The sequence below is a fragment of the Crocodylus siamensis genome, chromosome 4 (assembly GCF_052110815.1).
Source record: "Crocodylus siamensis isolate JL-2025a chromosome 4, ASM5211081v1, whole genome shotgun sequence".
NCBI classification, from domain to species: Eukaryota; Metazoa; Chordata; order Crocodylia; family Crocodylidae; genus Crocodylus; species Crocodylus siamensis.
The window spans coordinates 62,440,484-62,457,162 of NC_143398.1; the positions used below are offsets into that span (position 1 = coordinate 62,440,484).

A 16,679-nucleotide genomic window follows, 5' to 3' on the forward strand; every position below is an offset into this window, starting at 1 on the left:
TCGATTTCAAGAATGGCTACATACTTTATTTTCCAAAACATTTTTCCCGTATTGCTATTCTGTAGGAGAAAACAAAATTTTAATTGTTTTCCCAATCAAGACTGAAAACAAATGCATGTTTGTCATCAGTTCCCATGGGATGGATATTCCTAATTTTGTTTGACCTTACCATTACAGTAACAGTCTACAGTTATTGTTTGATCAAAAACATGTGCATCTTCCAAGGCAATGATCAAATACTTGTTCTTTCTTTCTGAAAAGAGTAGAATACTTTTCCTTAAGAAACACAAGATTAATAGAGTCACTGACCTTCTTGCTTCATGAGGAAAAATTCCTTTGCTCTATGGGTAAACAGAAAAGATCTTCAAAGTGTAGATCCATACAGGGGAGTGCATTTTATATCACAATTTTATTCACTTGCTTTGAATAGTCACAACATTAATCTACTGCAGATAATCTATTCTGTATATTTGAAAATCCATTTATTTTCACCTATTGATATGCATGTGATACACTTGTATATAATACAGTATTTGCAGTGTTGGTTTTAAGAACAAAGTCAAAGAAAACAAATATTGAGAAGCATGATGCAGAATTTTGACCAAAATTGAGGCCAAACTCATATTCTAGAAAATAACACATTTATAGTTTCAACTGTCCCAAATAAAGGATTTATCTCCTTAAGATGCTGTTTTCACTCTTGCACCTCTTGTAGCATCAATCCACACAATGGTAATCCATTTTAAAATACTGAGATAGTTAACTGCTGTTTTAAACAGTTTCTCCTAATTAAATTTGAATTAGAAAAGAATATCTTTCCCCACCAGTGCTTTTGATTATTCCTCAGTAAAATGACAAAATATACATCCCAAATTTATTTCCAACAATCATTAATTTTTAGCTCTCCTGTGCAATAATACAGCAGAGGTAATGAAATGGTCTTAGAACAGCCTTGGTTAGTGTGACAGATCAGCACACCCCAGGGTATTCATTCATCATGGAACCTAATTTATATCTAGTTAGCCATGTCAAATGACTTGTAACGATACAAAAGATTTCCCTCTTTTTCTAAGATGCTAGTAACCATGTAGGCCATTTGAATGAGATTGCCCCCACAATTTTTCTGACTAAATCTGAGTTTGCATGATCTTCATTTCAATGTACTAAACAAAGCATATAATATAACTCTTTCACTCTCTCCAGTTGGCATGCTTATGCAGTGTCAATACAGTACAGCAAAGAATTGTCAGCTCCCCTTTGTCTTATTATTCCAGATGATGCTGTATATATTAAATGAAGTATAAAATTATACATTCTGTAATAACTTAGAAAAAAGTTCATAGATGTTTAAGGCCTTTAAATATTAAGGGTTTTCATGGAACAGCACATCACAGAGTTCAAAAAAATTACTACTGAAGTAGAAAATAGGAAAATAAATGTTATTTTGAGAAAATGACTATAGGAAGGACCAGAAGATCTGGCCGGGACAAGAGTAAGCAAAATATTAATGAACACTAGAGTTGAAAAGAATTATTTTTCCTCTATCAACAAGGAGACTGAGAAGACATCTACATAAGCATCTGGACAGTACTTGCGTCCAAGCAAAAGATAGGTTCTATTTTAAATAATAACTAAAAGAAATTCTGAATGATCACCATCCAATCTCAGAATTGTAAATCACATGCATCCCTCTCTATCTTTACAAGAAGGAACTAGTTAGTATCATTTACTGCTTATTGTGAACTTAGAAGAATTTACTGTTAAGAAACTAAAGTACACAGCAGGAACCCCAATCTTTAAACTAAACAGAAATGTATATTGTAAGGTATAAAATACTTTCTAATGCAAATAGTAATTGAGTTTTGACCACCACTTATTTAACTGCCAAAGAGCTGCAGTAGTTAGTTAGCCTTAGGGAAACATGTCAGGCTTGACTATACATTTTAATATGATTGATGTACTCAGATAACTATTACTTGTCAACAATAATTATTAACAATGGATATATATTTCCATTCCTATAACAAAAGCAACTTCAAGATGTTGAAATATGTAGCATTTTGGAGCTTTAAGATTAGAATACAAATAAAAATGTCTAAAACTGTGCCATGCCAGAGGACAATTTCTGCAACAGAAATTTGATTAAAGTGGTGTGCAGTCCCACCAACAATTTGAATGTAGGACCAAGAAACGTTTTCGAGTGAAAGGACCAGTACATTTTGAAGGCTGTCTTTGCAAAGATGAAAAGCTGTCAGTCTGGAATGGAGAACCCGAAAGATTGCTGCCTTTTCTGCACCTTTTGAGCATCACCTCTTGAGATTGCAGCCACAAAATCCTCAGCAAGTAAAATTTTACAAGTGTACACAGTTGAATCAGTTGAAATCTATGTGACACAGAAGTTCACAATGACTTTTCAGTAGTTTTGATCTCAAGACTGTTGCTGATAACAAGTGAGGTTCTCACTGAAATAATTGGTTCTGAAGGACACTCCCCAGCAGTATAAAATCTCACTTCAAGGACTGCTTGTTGAAATTTCTATATGTTGTATTTAAGGTCATCAGCCTTGAAATTGACTTGATTTGTCGTCAGCTATTGGGTTACCTGCAAAGAGACAGAAAATCAAAACTTTAGATAAAAAGTCAGATTTTTTAAGAAATGGAAATTTCTCTCTACGACCCATATCCTTCAGAACACGAAAAATTAATTTTAAATAATTAATTAGCCTCACTATTGTCCAATGGCATTTCTCATTTAAGTTTTATATTTGCTTAAATACTTTGATGGACCAGGGCCTGGGCAAGGAACCTGCTATCTGAATTGTGACCATACTTTAAAATGTGGGGAATTCCGAAAAATTCCAAAGACAATATACTATCAGTTCACACAAAACCAGAAATATTAATGGAGCTTTTTATACTACCTCCATCATCTTCATCATAAGATCTTCTCTGCTTTCATAAAATTACTGAATAACAATTATTAACAATAAGGTTGATTTAGAGCTTTCCTTGTTTCTTTAATTTATCTTGCTATTTTAGGATGCGGACTTTTTTTAAACTCCAATTACATTTTGTTAAGCATAATCATTTAGTGTGGAGACAGGCAGATTTGAAAAGAATGTATGCATGAATAAACAGGGGATATGTTTACCCTATTAGTCACTCTGCAGAAAATAACTATCAAAAACTTCACTTAGAATACTTTCACCCCAGCCAACAGAAGGACCTCAGGGAACGAAGGGAAGACAAAATATTTCACATAATTAGATTTTCCTTAAGTCTGGCTTGGATTTTCAGCATAAAAAGGAAAAAAAAATCTGTCACATCAAAGAAATCTTACTTTGAGGAATATTTCTGCTGTGTCAGTGTATACAATTAATGATCAAGTAACTTTAAATATAAAATTGTGTCAAGGGAAACTATCCCTATTTCTGAGGAGCAAACCATTGGATTGGTCATAATAACACTCTACAACATCATCATGTTTTCTCTTTTGATCATAGAGAGACGGGCCATGCTCCTTGATGATGAAACATTCCTTTGCCATGAGCAAAACTATTTGCATACAGCTCTTGTCAGCTCTGCAGAGCAGAAACCTTGAGTAGAATATTAACAGGATTGTTTTAGGACTTCATTACTTTGAGCAATTTTTAGGAATCGCGCTAGAAAGGCAATAATAAAATGGTGCTTTGTGGTTTCTATAATACATATATTTATTTATTCCATACTGGTTTTATTTTACTTTGGTTCCATTGGCTCAAACTTCCCCATATGAACATTTCTATTTTGCATAATTTCCTGAAGAAGAATGAAGAAATAATTCAAAAGTCAGGCAACATGCTACTATGCCATGCATTTGAATGCATAGAAGGCTGACATAGCATCTAATTGTTATTTGTTACCTGCAGTGCTGGGGCATATAGGAGTCTTTATAATGGACTCAGATGCCATTGTGTTGCTGCTGTAAAAATATACTTACATTGGCCAGGTAGCTATACATTACCTTAATTTGAAATGTACAGAAAATTGTAATAAATTAAATAGGCATGACCTAAAGCAGTGTTTCCCAACCTTTTCCAGCCCAAGGCACATTTACATTAATAAAAATTTTCTGCAGCATACCTGTTAAGGCATTCCCCAGCCTCATACCTATTGTAGGTCATTACTGCTCATTGCCATGGCAAAATTCCACACCTGTTCATTTCTGACAGCACACTTTTGTACCTCAGCACACTGGTTGGGGAACACTTAATTAAAGCTCACTAAAATTAGTGCAAAGATGGAATACAGGGGAGAACCAAAGCTATACTGGCAATGCTAGACTCTCTAAAAAAGCCCCAAAAGAGCTTTATGAACATTTTGCACCACATGGTATATCAGGACCAAAGCAGAATAAGAGAAGGGCTTTTAGGTTACATCCTGTAAAAAGGGTACAGTGACACCTTTTCTGAAGCACATTCTAAGGGTGAAGGTACACCTCAGGTGTACCTTAAAACAGGAGTGTCTGCAAGTTAAAGCTCATTAACTATACTAAGTGGCCTCTGAGGATCTCAAATTATGCCACTTCAGGCAAAGGTTAAGGTCTGGGCCATGCTACCTACCTCATGGCAGGGTAACTTCAGTCTGCTCCACAGAGATTTAAAAAAGGGAATTTGAAGACTTCCAGCATACCAGGATGCACCACTCCCTTCCTTGGAGCAGGGATAGAGCCACGGGGTACTTTTACCCCTGCTCTGGGGGTGGAGGCGCTGTAGTAAGAGAGGCTCTGAGAGCCACTCTAATTAAAGCACCACTGAATCTCTTCTATTAGCATCCCTGAGCTTTAAAATGGCAGTAGGGGCACTTGATCTAAAGCTTGTTTGATGAGCTTTAGTTTAAGTGCCCACATGAAATGCAAGAGGCTGTGGGGCCCAGCAATTGCCATGTTCCAGCACAGTGGATTGAGACTGCTCTGATGTACTGGAATTCCAGCACACCAGAGCAGCCTTAGCACTCATGTATAGGTACCCCAGGTGCCCGGACTATGTGCCTGTACATCAGCCCTCTCACGGCAACTGCAGGCAGGAAGTGGTATTAACTCTTAACATATAAATGCTTAGTGTATGTTCTAACTTTAAGATCACTTAATATTCCGCAGTATGGTCTAAGTATAACATCTAACTTTTGAAGAAATATTCCTAACTTGCTAGACATCTAAAGTTGGTAGGAAGCATATTTAGTTAACTTTGAGAAGTCATAAGGTTAAATCTGTCACTGATCCAAATTAGAATGTTATCAATCCAACACCAAAGAGCAATATAATCTGGTGCAAGTAAAGGAGAATTCCAGATAAGACTGAAATTTTAGCTCAGGGCAGAGAAACATTTCTTTGGCATTATTCTCCTATATTATGACAGTAACTTTAAGTGGTGTAGAGGTTTGTGTGACAGGGAGCCATCTCGAGGCTGGTTCCAACATTGGCCCACCCACCTGTTTAAGGCAGTCCACTTTGCAGCACCTCCCGTGTCTTTGATGTTTCCAAAAAATGGTATTTATATGTGGGAGGCTGCCCATTTGGTTGCCCTGATATGAAGAGTGAATACATGGTTCTGAACCTCCCCTTATACTATGTCCCATGCCTCACAGATGGCATCCAAAATTACTTCCAACTCCCCCAGCCCCTTAGCTGGGCCACACTCGGCCCCCGGCCCACATTGGGCCTCAGGTGTCCTCAGACGTACCTTGGCCTCTCTGCCCCTCAGCAGGCACCTGGGCCTTACACCTCATGGGCCTCAGGTCCCACTCAATGTGCCTTGGCCTTTGTCTCAACCCCCAATTAATGGGCCTGGACCCTGTGCTTTTCTGTCAGGGTGTGCTCCCCTAGCCTTTCCCCTCCACTGGGTACCCACAAAGCAGCAAGTGCTAAGACTCTATGGCGTCCCACCCTTGCGTTTCACTGGGAAGGCACAGGTGTGGCATTTCCTTGAGACTACCCTGACACAGGCAGCCCCACCACACCATCCAGCCACACCATCCAACTCCAGTAGAGTGCAGTTTCAGGTCTTACCCAGAACCAGGAACCTCCTCCATCCCCATAGTTCGAACCCTGACCTCCAGATGTTCTGGGAAATGTAGTCAGCAGGCTGAATGATGTCATTCCTCTGGCTCCATAGATGTAACTGCTGGCTCAGCTCCTAGGGCCTGAGCTTATACCCTGGCTGCCCAGCACTTATCTAATCTGGTAGCTCCCTTGCAGTCATATGACTGCCTTACTGGGCCTAACCACACCTGCCAGCTGCTCCACAGCCTGCTCAAGCCCCTTAAAGTGGTGTGGGTGGTGCCCTACCACAGTTTGTAATATAGAATAAGTCCTTGGGAGACATTATTGGGCAAGTACAGGTGTAGTGGTCAAAGGTATATGATAATAAATTTAGTATTATTAAACTCTGTATGTATTACACCAGTAGCTAAGTAGCATGTAATATAATTTAATATTGTGAGTTTTCTAAATAGAAAGCCTTTGAATGTGGGTAGAAATGCTCATAGAATTCTATATATTTCTGTAACAATTAAAATGGCCATAGCATTGTCCATAGCATTAACTGGGATGAGCAAATTGATCACTTTCACACATATACATGACAGGTTAGATATGTTTACACTGCCTGAACATGCAAGTGTTTTATGTGCAGTTTCTATAGTCAGGCACACTATTTTGTAATGATTGAAGGTTTCACATTTTTAAAAATCTAATCCTAAACCATAGTGATGTATGCACATACACAAACCCACACATACTTGCACTTTGGGCCCCTCTACACAGGTAACTGTGCAATAGGATTTAATATGTAATCCTCACAATCTTACATTAGATCCCATCATGCCTTTTTATGATGCAGGGGAACTGGGATCATGAGGCAACATGGGCTGCAGGGCTCACAATGGGGCAGCACTGGAATGCTGCCCCTGCTGCCGTCTTCATTGGGTGTGGGGCTCAGGGCTCACAGAGGGGGCAGAAGGGAGAATGCCGGCACTGCTGTGAGCCTTGTGAGGTGGGGAGCATGCAGTAACAGCAGCCTTCTCTCCACTGCCTCCAGTGCGAGCCCCAAAGTTGATGAGACTCACAGTAGCAGCAGTGCTCTCCCCACTAAAAGTCCCACCACAGCTGACATGGCTCAGTGAGGGCAGCACACTGGCTGGGAGCCTCTCATTTGATGGGGCTCCCAGCCACAGGAGGGCACATGTTCAATTAATGGCATGATTAGACCAATCTACAAAGTTATTTCATATTTTTTAAATAACCTTGAAGATTAGTGCTTGTTTTATCATTCCATTAATTGGTAGAATGTGTAACTGGCTCACAACTTAAAGTGTGATTGCCTGGTTAATCACATTTTAACTGTAATGTGTAAAGGGGGTTTTTGATACATACAATATATACTGTTATAATCTATGTGCCAGTTGTGCAAATCACAGTTGCATATTGGGTGTCAAATCATGTATACATGTATCTGTATAAGAAAAGAGAAAAGAAATCTTGCCTTGGTGTATATCCTGAACTTGTTTTTTTATTATTATTTCTTTGGGGTATTCATCTGCCTGCCCATAACAGGATTTATGGCACTTGTTTGCTTATTTTTCCTCTTAATTTACAGGTTATATACACTGTGGGCATGTCTACATGTTCATTAATGCGCCATAGTTACTGCACATTAAGTTTAGTACTTGGTTAACTCACGCTACTGCACAGTAGCACTGGTGCACAGGTTTTTAGTGATGCTTAGTACGCAGTAGCTTAATACTATTGCACAGTAGCGTATTAGCACAGTTTTTGGCCAGCATGCTATGCACAGTGTTATTAGGCTACTGGTCAGTTAGCATTTCATGTGGACACACTTTGTTACTCTAAATACCTCACATAGTAATCCACATATGCCTTTCTGTAGACATGTGATATTAATGATATTCAAGTACACATCAGCCATTAACAATAATGGTAGTTTTATATATGTACATTAAGGGGTGAACAGACTTCTTGTCAATTTCACAAAGAAGGAATTCAATTTTATCTATTATCTATCTGTGTTATTTCTAGAAATGTTTGATTTTGGATGCTAAGCAAGCTCTTCATATGAGCACAGCTGGGCAGCAAAATGTTGTGCCAATATTTTTTATGGAAAAAAGAGTGTTTGAAAGCAGTACCTATTCAATCTTAAAATCCTAAGAGAATAGGAGCATGCCAAATAGACCCAAATCAATTCTAATCAGCTTTTCAATTAATAATGAATATGTTTGAAAATTAACTTTGCTCCTGCTCCATGATACAACTGGAAAAGGACATGATACAACTGGAAAAAGAACTTAAACACCCTAACTATTGATTTGAATTAATTTGTTCATACTTGAAGTTAATTGCTCCCTTTATGCTAATGTCTTTTTCACATGGTGCTTATGTTATAAATACAAACAATTAGATTCTTTTTACTTTTGGTGTAGTAAATGTGCAATTAAAGTATAATTACTCTGCAGTTGCAGAGTTTTTAATTTAAGTTGCTGAGTGACTGCTGTAAGTTGGCTGTAATTGTATGTGAACTCACTTGTTTATTTTAAAACAATATATAATTAAGTTCAACTGAATTTTTATACAGTGTTCTTGTAGGTAGGTAAATGTTTACAGCAAGATTAAACCCTAATTTATACTACATTATATAACTCAGGAAGTACCATAGAGGAAGAAGCTTCAAAACTAGCCTGTGCAGTTCTAAACCTTGGTTGTCATGGTGCAGAAGAGACACATAGCTAGCCAATTGGCATTGGTACTATTGACAATATTGTCCTCCACCCCTACAGCTCTGACTACTGGTTAAAACTGCACTCCCCCAATGAACACCCAAGGTTGGAAATAGCACCTGCTCTCCCTTGATAACAGATCACCCACATAGTGGCAACTGCTTCCACCTTATTCTTTTCCATACCCATTAAAATAAAGTCAGGTCTTTAAGGGTGCAGCCTTTTTAGCCCATCTCCAGTTTATGACATGCTGCAACAGCGTGTGTACAAGCATTATATTTAGTTAGCTCACCCTAACTAAGCTTAAGGGAATCTAAATACCTGGGTGTACAAATGTTTACAGTGCTTAGGTCACCCCCCCAAAATCTACACCCAATCTAAAGTTAGCCCTCATCAGACAAGAAATAACTTTAGATCAGCATGAGTTAACCCAACCTTAAATGGGTTAAGCTGACCTAACAAATGCTTGTGTGGGTCTGCCACAGCCCTGGGTCTAGGGAAAAACAGCCACTATCCACAGCCCTTCGGCTATACTGTTTTCACCCCCCTGACCCTGACCAGGCTGTTTCTCCCCACTTAACCAGCAGGTCCCCTGACCCGGCTGGCCTCCCCACAACCCTCCCCCCCGCCCCCACTAACTCCTTCTGCAGACCTGCCAGCCCTCCCCTGTGACTCACTTGCCACCAGCTGCCCATGTATCCTCCTGGCAAGCAGCAAATGCTTGCTCATGTCAATCCCAGCTCAGATTGAGGCAGTTTAAACTAAACCGCCTAAACCTAAGGTAGGTCCTGCAAATGTCTTTTCACATCTTTAGTGTCATTTACTCACATAAGAGTTGCAAGATTAGGTCTAGTGATATAGTTAACAGTTAAACACATGGTACAGTGTGTTTATCTATAATACTTTATTTCTTCAGAGTAACAAATATCTCTATATTTATTTACTAATTATAGGACTGTTTATAAACATAACTGAGGCATCTAATTATTCTTAGTTTATGGTTTTATAACATAAAATAAGCAATCAGCCAACAGCACACAATATATTGAAATCAGGGAGTAATGAAACATTCCTTGTTCGTCAGCTGCTTGTTACAATGTACAGTGTTTGTACACTGTCATCTTTTTGACTGACAAAGCTTTCTTTTTTTTTTTTTACCATACATGATATTCCATACACAAAAACTACATTAAAATAAAATTATTTAGGTTGCAAGCCAAGTACTCAAAGATTAAGTATTTGCTAAATTTATGCCTGCCCTTAATTTTTTCCCTTGGATATCAGCCTTGTGCACTGGATGAACTCTGTAGGAAAAATCAAATCCCATTATAATGTAATTAAATGCCCGCACCATGATTCAAATACACTGTGGGGGGAGAGAGGGGTATGAGGTCATATCACTCTTCCCCATGTATAGGAGTTGGTAGACCTTCAGTCCAAATTGGCATGTGCAAAAGGAGAATCCAGGGATTAATGCAAGTGATGGGAAACTGGGAAACCCCAATTAATTATTCTCTCCCAGGTTCTACTACAATGGCTTTGGCAACCCTCTGATGGTTCCAGTGTATCATAAAGGTACTTTTTAACATGACAAGGAATTGCATGGGGAAAAAAACAAAGGCCCCTAGTAGCTGAAGAGTGTCTCTGTCAAATATCAAAGTCCTGTTGAAAATAATAAAAATATATGAGTTTCTCAAAAGAAAGGTTGCAAGAAAGCCCTATAATGGATAATCTTAGGTAACCAAGATACAGGGATTTATACCACCTTTCTCTATAAGACATAAATTAAGGAAGAGGAATGTCATAAACATTCCTGCTTATGTGCAATGTATTTACTGTAAATTCAAAAAGATATGAAGAAAAGACAAACATGATAAAATCCCATTAGAGGAATATGCTAATATGGAAATATATCTTCATGGGAGCGCATATATCTATGTGTATGGAATATCTCCTGAAAATCCTTACTTTTGTGAAAAGAACTTATAAGCCTTATATTTATAACAGGCAGGAATACAGGCATAATTCCATAATCTTGCCATAACAAAGGCCTTTCTTATTTGCACATAGCACATACCTTTTTTTTTAGCTTTCTAATTAACGTGCACATTTTCATAGTTAGAATTACAAAATCACAAACACTTTAATAAAATAGGCTTAGCTTCTTCTGCAATACAAAACTTTCTTAACAGGGACTGGACCTGAATGAGTTGTGCTAATCATACATTTCTATAGGAAGAATAACCACATTCTCTTTCTGAAAGTCTAACAGTAGTATTAGAATGCAAGACTGGTGTGGGCCCAAACAACCATAAACAAACATCTGTCGATGGATTTTCATTTTGTGCACTCTTGCAAATGAAGATCTAGCCTGGAAACAAATCTTTTGAACAGATGGATATGCACTGTTTCTTGGAACTTTGAAATCTGTACAATGTGTTTGTCATAAACTATCCTTCATATGTGGTTTATGAAAGCAGATGACAGTTTGCATTGCCACTTGTCCATGTTCATCCACTCTGAAAAAGATCAACTTGTAAACCTGGAAGGCATTAGCCGGCATAATACTACTTCTAAATCACCTTCCACCTAAGACTTTCAACATGCTTTATAATGTTAATTAGATAAGCTTTACAACACTTCTGTGAGGTATTTTACTACTCCTCTTCAACAACAATGGCAAACTGGAAGCAAAGCAATATTAAGGCCAAAATGTTCAAGCCTGGGTGCCCAACAATTGGTACCAATACCCATATATACTATGTAATTAGTTCACATCACTTTAGGTGACTAACCTAAGTCTGCAGTCAGATACCTGGGTGCTCAGACAGTGCTTCAAAGGCTTTAGAAACTCTAACGCTATTCTAACACATTTTATAGAGGTAAACTTGATAGTAAACTTGATTTAATAAAGTAAAAAGCAGAGGATACATCAATTCCACCAGCTTACCATGCCAGAAAGCACCACGCTGAAATACTCCTCACACATTGTACTTCCCAAACCACAAGTAGTGTAGCAAGTTTTGGCCATGCTTGTGCTAAGCAGAGTTAATTAGAGCTATAGGGATAGATTGTAGAGCTCTGCCTGCCATAGGATGCCTATACAACCTCTTGTCATGGAGCAGTGAGTTTATCTCATGGTACATGTTTGCATACCTAACAGTGCCAGCATAGTGTAGCACCCCTCAGCACCTCTGAAAGAATTTCATGACACCCTGGATGAGAACAACTGACCTTGACTCTAATTGAAATCAGTTATATAGGCTGTTGTTTATATTACAATTCTGACCTAAATCACTTTTGAAAATAGGACTTAAGCACATTTGAAAATGTGGCCATCTTTCCCCATTGAAATTCACAAAATGTTGGTGTAAGCTATTTCCCAAGTTTGTAGGAGAATATCCTAGATCTCCTGACTTCAAAGTTGCACTTCCCTTCAATAAAATAAGCTTGCTCTGCCAATGAAACAGGATATTTCCCAATGTATCTTAATAGCTCTAAAGCATCTAATGTCTCTGAAGACACCAAGCTGTAAATTTTTTAAGCCTATTTTAAAACATGCCTATTTGAGATTGCTCATACATTAGATTTGCATATAATATTTTCCTTAGAGCCTACAATTAGCAAGAAAACAAATATATTCTAAACTAAGAGTTCTTGGGTCCCTAAATGCCAGTTTAGGCATAATACCATAGTTTTGTGTGCACCCACAACTCTCAGTTGCTTAGCAGGAAATTGTTGGTGAGCAAGGAATACATGACCGGAACTGTGACACTAAAATGAGATCCAAGCCAACCTCCTCTTCCCGCCAGTAAATCTGAAAGAGTTTGGAACACAAACTGAGTTTACTAAGTTAAACCATCCCTCCTGAGTAAATGTTAAACCAGTTTTAAAGCTGAAGGTGTAAGAAATTAGCTGTTCATTTTAAAGCAATCCTGCTTTAAAATTTGTATCTTAAACACTGCTCTTAAAATAATCGACCTCTAGCTGTCTTTAAGAATATATTTCAAGTTCCCTTTTTTCATATGCTAACTGTTTTCTGGCATTTTGAGTGGTCCAATGCAGTTGCCTATGAATGCACAGAATGCTTAAGTGTATGTACCAAGAACATTCTATTCTGTTTTAAATAGTTTATCGTACCGTCCCATCTCTACAGTGTCTGACTGACTTCCAACAGTGCAAGGACACATATTGATAGTACATTCAGGTTCAAGGAACTTGGCCTACCCTTGAGGGCAGGATAATCGAAGAAGGACAATTAAAGGCAGACAAATGATTTCAGGAAGCAGTTGGCTGACATATCTGTGCTATTTAGTGTTAGAGTATACTGTCTCCTGAACAGCTTTCCTTAAGACACAAGCAATTAATCTACCTAACAATAGCCCACAGTTCATGATCATTTGGAGCACACTGTGTAACTATAGACAAGAGTAAAGTACAGTAAATCTTGTTAAGACTGTGGAAACCTGTATTTGTACACACCTGCTGCTCTGTGAGTAATAAACCAGGGCTGGAACACATTTTCTGGAGTGGTTTTGACTCTTTGCTCCTCAACGAACCTTCTGGCCCTTCCTTAGAATCCGACCAAGACTAGGATTCATCACAACTAGTGCTCCAACGTGGAGCCAGAATATTTTTTGTGTGTGGAAAAATCAAAAATTGTCATCAGGCACAGCAGAAACCTCCTTTTTTCTACTTCTCCATTCGGACTTGAAGAGTTTTACACGTTTGCCTAAGAAACAAACACATGTCAGGTACTACACTGGTATAGAATTAGTTATAGAAAACAAAACAGTTTTATGGAATATATAGGGGTTTTTTTTACTTATAAAGTGAAAGGTACAGGATGACAGGAACAAAAGTGAAATAGATTTTTTCTTTTACTAAAAAAGGCATGATATTATAGAAGGAAGCAATTAGTAATTTCAGGGAAAAGTTGTAAACATATTTATATTTAGTAAAGTATTCTACTTATAAAAAACAGTTTAATCAATAATGTTCATTTAATATCTGACCACCAGAAATTCATAATCCTGACAATCCAAATTCTGAAAAGGTGTTTGAAAGTATGTCCAATGTTAGACCTGTGATATAAAAGAAAGAAGCATGAAATAGGATTTTTTTTTTCTGGAAAAGCTTTCCATAAATGTTTTTTCCCCATATGTGATTAAAGGAAAAAAAAAAGCAACAATTTTGTGGATTTAACATGTATGTAGATAAGAATACTAGCCCAGCACAGGCATCTAGATCTATATGTAAATACCTAAGCCATACGTAAAACTTATGATCAACTGATAATCAGAAATAGGGATTATGAACATTTTGGCCAGTGGAAACACAGAGTATTCAGCATGCCCCAAAATTAGACCACTTTATGTAGCTACTAAGTAGGCATGCCTATACAAGCCATGCTATTGCGCTAGTGCGCAGTAGAATTAGTCTACTCTGCATTAAGTGTCAGAAAAACACTGTGTGCCTTTGCTACTGTGAAGTAGCATTAGCTACTGTGCATTTATGTAGCACCTCATATTAGAGGTATTAAACTTAATGTGTAGTAGCAAAGGCACATTAATGCATGTGTAGACATGCCCAGTGGATATTAATTTCTTACATTTTTGGCCTTAGAATTAGAGATTAGAAAGCATGTCTTTAGAAAAATTTGCAATAAGATTAACATAACATAACATTTATTACCTAATAACCCAAGCAACTTGTTTTTTTACCTTTGTTCTTAAAGGTTAAAATACAATCAAAAGGTTTGTTGTTATTTTAACGTGTGTGTGTGTGTGTGTCTGTATTTTTGTACTTATTTTATATTTTCTTGAATGTTATGGTTTCCAACATCAATTAAATATTGTACAGCCATTGTTTCTCCTGAATGAGTCATTGATCTCCCAGGAGAAACCACAAGTGTACAGATGTGCAGGCTTTTTCTCCCAGAGTAAAAATGGCCACTCCAAGAGAAATATAATCTAGGAACAACCATGGTTAAATCACTCCCAAGACAGCTTCTCCTGGGAGACTGAATGTCTGTACATGTGATTTCTCTATAGAAAAGAACACAGGCCTCTAGCATCCTCCCCACCTCCCTACCAGGAGATAGCATGTTACTCACTGGACTATGCTGCAGACAAACACAGGCTCCATGGGCAGCCTGATCCAGCCAGTGAGGGCTACCATATGCACTACTGTCTGTAATAGGAATTATAGAAAAGCAGGAACTCACCTGGGGGGGCAGCCAGGGAGCAAGTAAGGAACACTGCCACTGGCCGTGAGACAAAGCAACTCTGAAAACAGGCAGGCAGCTCCCCAAGTGTGCCAGAGCTCACCTCACAAGCTCTAGCTGCCTAGAGGGGTTGTCCCAGCAATGGGGAAGCTGAGCGAGGCCAGAAATAAAAGCCAGCCAGCTGAACACTGCAGGAGAGGGAGACAGAAGGCCAGATAGCTGACAGATAAGCACCACGCCAGAGTTGCTTCTCCCTGGGTCCACAGTGAGAGGATCACGCACATGGTTAGTGGATTAAAAAGGGCCCAGATAGAAAGAAGAAACAGGAAAGCAGAACCCTCAGCCCAAGATGAAGCACTCTCTCTTGGGGTCTGAGAACTGAAGGGAAACCAGAGGTTGGTTCTGTAGTCAATTGTTTAATTGAGGAGGGGATGTTTTGTTGACCTGAAGGTATCCAGAGACAAACTCTGGGGGTATAATAAACAGAATGTTTGAGGGACTCAACAACCCTCTTGAGGATGGGGTTGTTGTTCTAGTTGTTTACTTTTATTCTTACTTATCTCCTGTTCCATTATTTAGAGTTAAACCAAAGCAAAAAAGGAATTAAAAAGAGAGACAAGGACTTAACTTATCCATGTGAGGTAAGGGAGTCAGGTGTAGACATGAAGGAGCCCTGCAGAGCAAATCTGAGATGGAGACCAGGTCTAAGCTACACAGAAGAAACCAGATGTAGCCCTCTAGTTCCTAAAATTACAACAAGTTGTGGTGGGTGAAGATTAGTGGGCGACTAAGAACTGTGACTGCCTGGTGTTCAGCGGATGCCAGCATAGGTATGCTAGAGTCACCCATGGACACTATCATCTATTGCTGGGAAAACTAAGGGATCCTGTAGAGCATGTCAAGATGTGGGCACAGGCCCTCTCCTCCCCTCCACTAAGCAGCAGTGTCAACACTGCAATCTCTCCACTCTTCAGGTCCTCAGCTTTTGAATGTCTCTGCACATTTCTCTGGGTAAATTCTTCACCAGGAGAACAACCCTGGGAGAATTTTCCCAGATTATTGGAATGTGCACGCACAGCCTTACCTAATAGAACTCACTGGGACAATCACCGTCAGTAAAGACAAAGGATGAATGCAGCCCATTATTTCCTCTGAAGTTAATTTTTGATCATTTTCTTACAAAAGGTAATTCTACTTGAATGTACAAGTTGTGTGCATGCAAATGTGTGTGTATATGTATACAGGCATGTGCAATACGCAATACTTCTGACTGTTTCCCTATTTTAGCAGAAAACTGAAAGTTTCATACTAGGAGTATTATGACATCATATAATACATTTGTATATAGAATCATAGGAAGTTAGGGTTGGAAGGGACCTCAGGAGGTCATCTAGTCCAACCCCCTGCTTAAAGTAGGACCATCCCCAACTAGATCATCCCAACCAAACTTTTGTTTAGCCAGGTTTTAATAACCCCCAAGGATGGAGCTTCTACCACCTCTCTGGGTAACCTGTTCCAGTGTTTTATTACCCTCCTAGTGAGAAAATTCTTCCTATTATCTAATCTAAACTTCCCTTGCTGCAACTTGAGAATGTTGCTCCTTGTTCTATCATCTGACACCACTGAGAATAGTGTAGCTCCATACTTTTTCAAACTGCCCTTTGGGTAATTGAAGACTGCTATTA

At 38.6% G+C, this 16,679-nt stretch overlaps 1 protein-coding gene across 6 annotated transcripts in view; it reads right to left on the reverse strand.

The window, feature by feature from the left end:
• Nucleotides 1–460: 460 nt before the first annotated feature.
• Nucleotides 461–16,679, reverse strand: part of TAFA2 (TAFA chemokine like family member 2) — a 356,990-nt gene continuing 340,771 nt past the window's right edge. For 4 of the 6 annotated variants that reach the window (XR_016441775.1, XR_016441772.1, XR_016441774.1 and 1 more), the window contains 2 exons: nucleotides 13,251–13,500; nucleotides 461–2,601 (listed from right to left, as the gene is read on the reverse strand). Coding sequence is in view for 1 of the 6 variants with exons in the window: in XM_090042419.1 (XP_089898545.1) it covers nucleotides 2,590–2,601 (12 nt within the window). In the remaining 5 variants the exon portion in view is untranslated. The other 2 variants (XM_090042419.1, XM_090042418.1) reach the window with 2 other exon arrangements.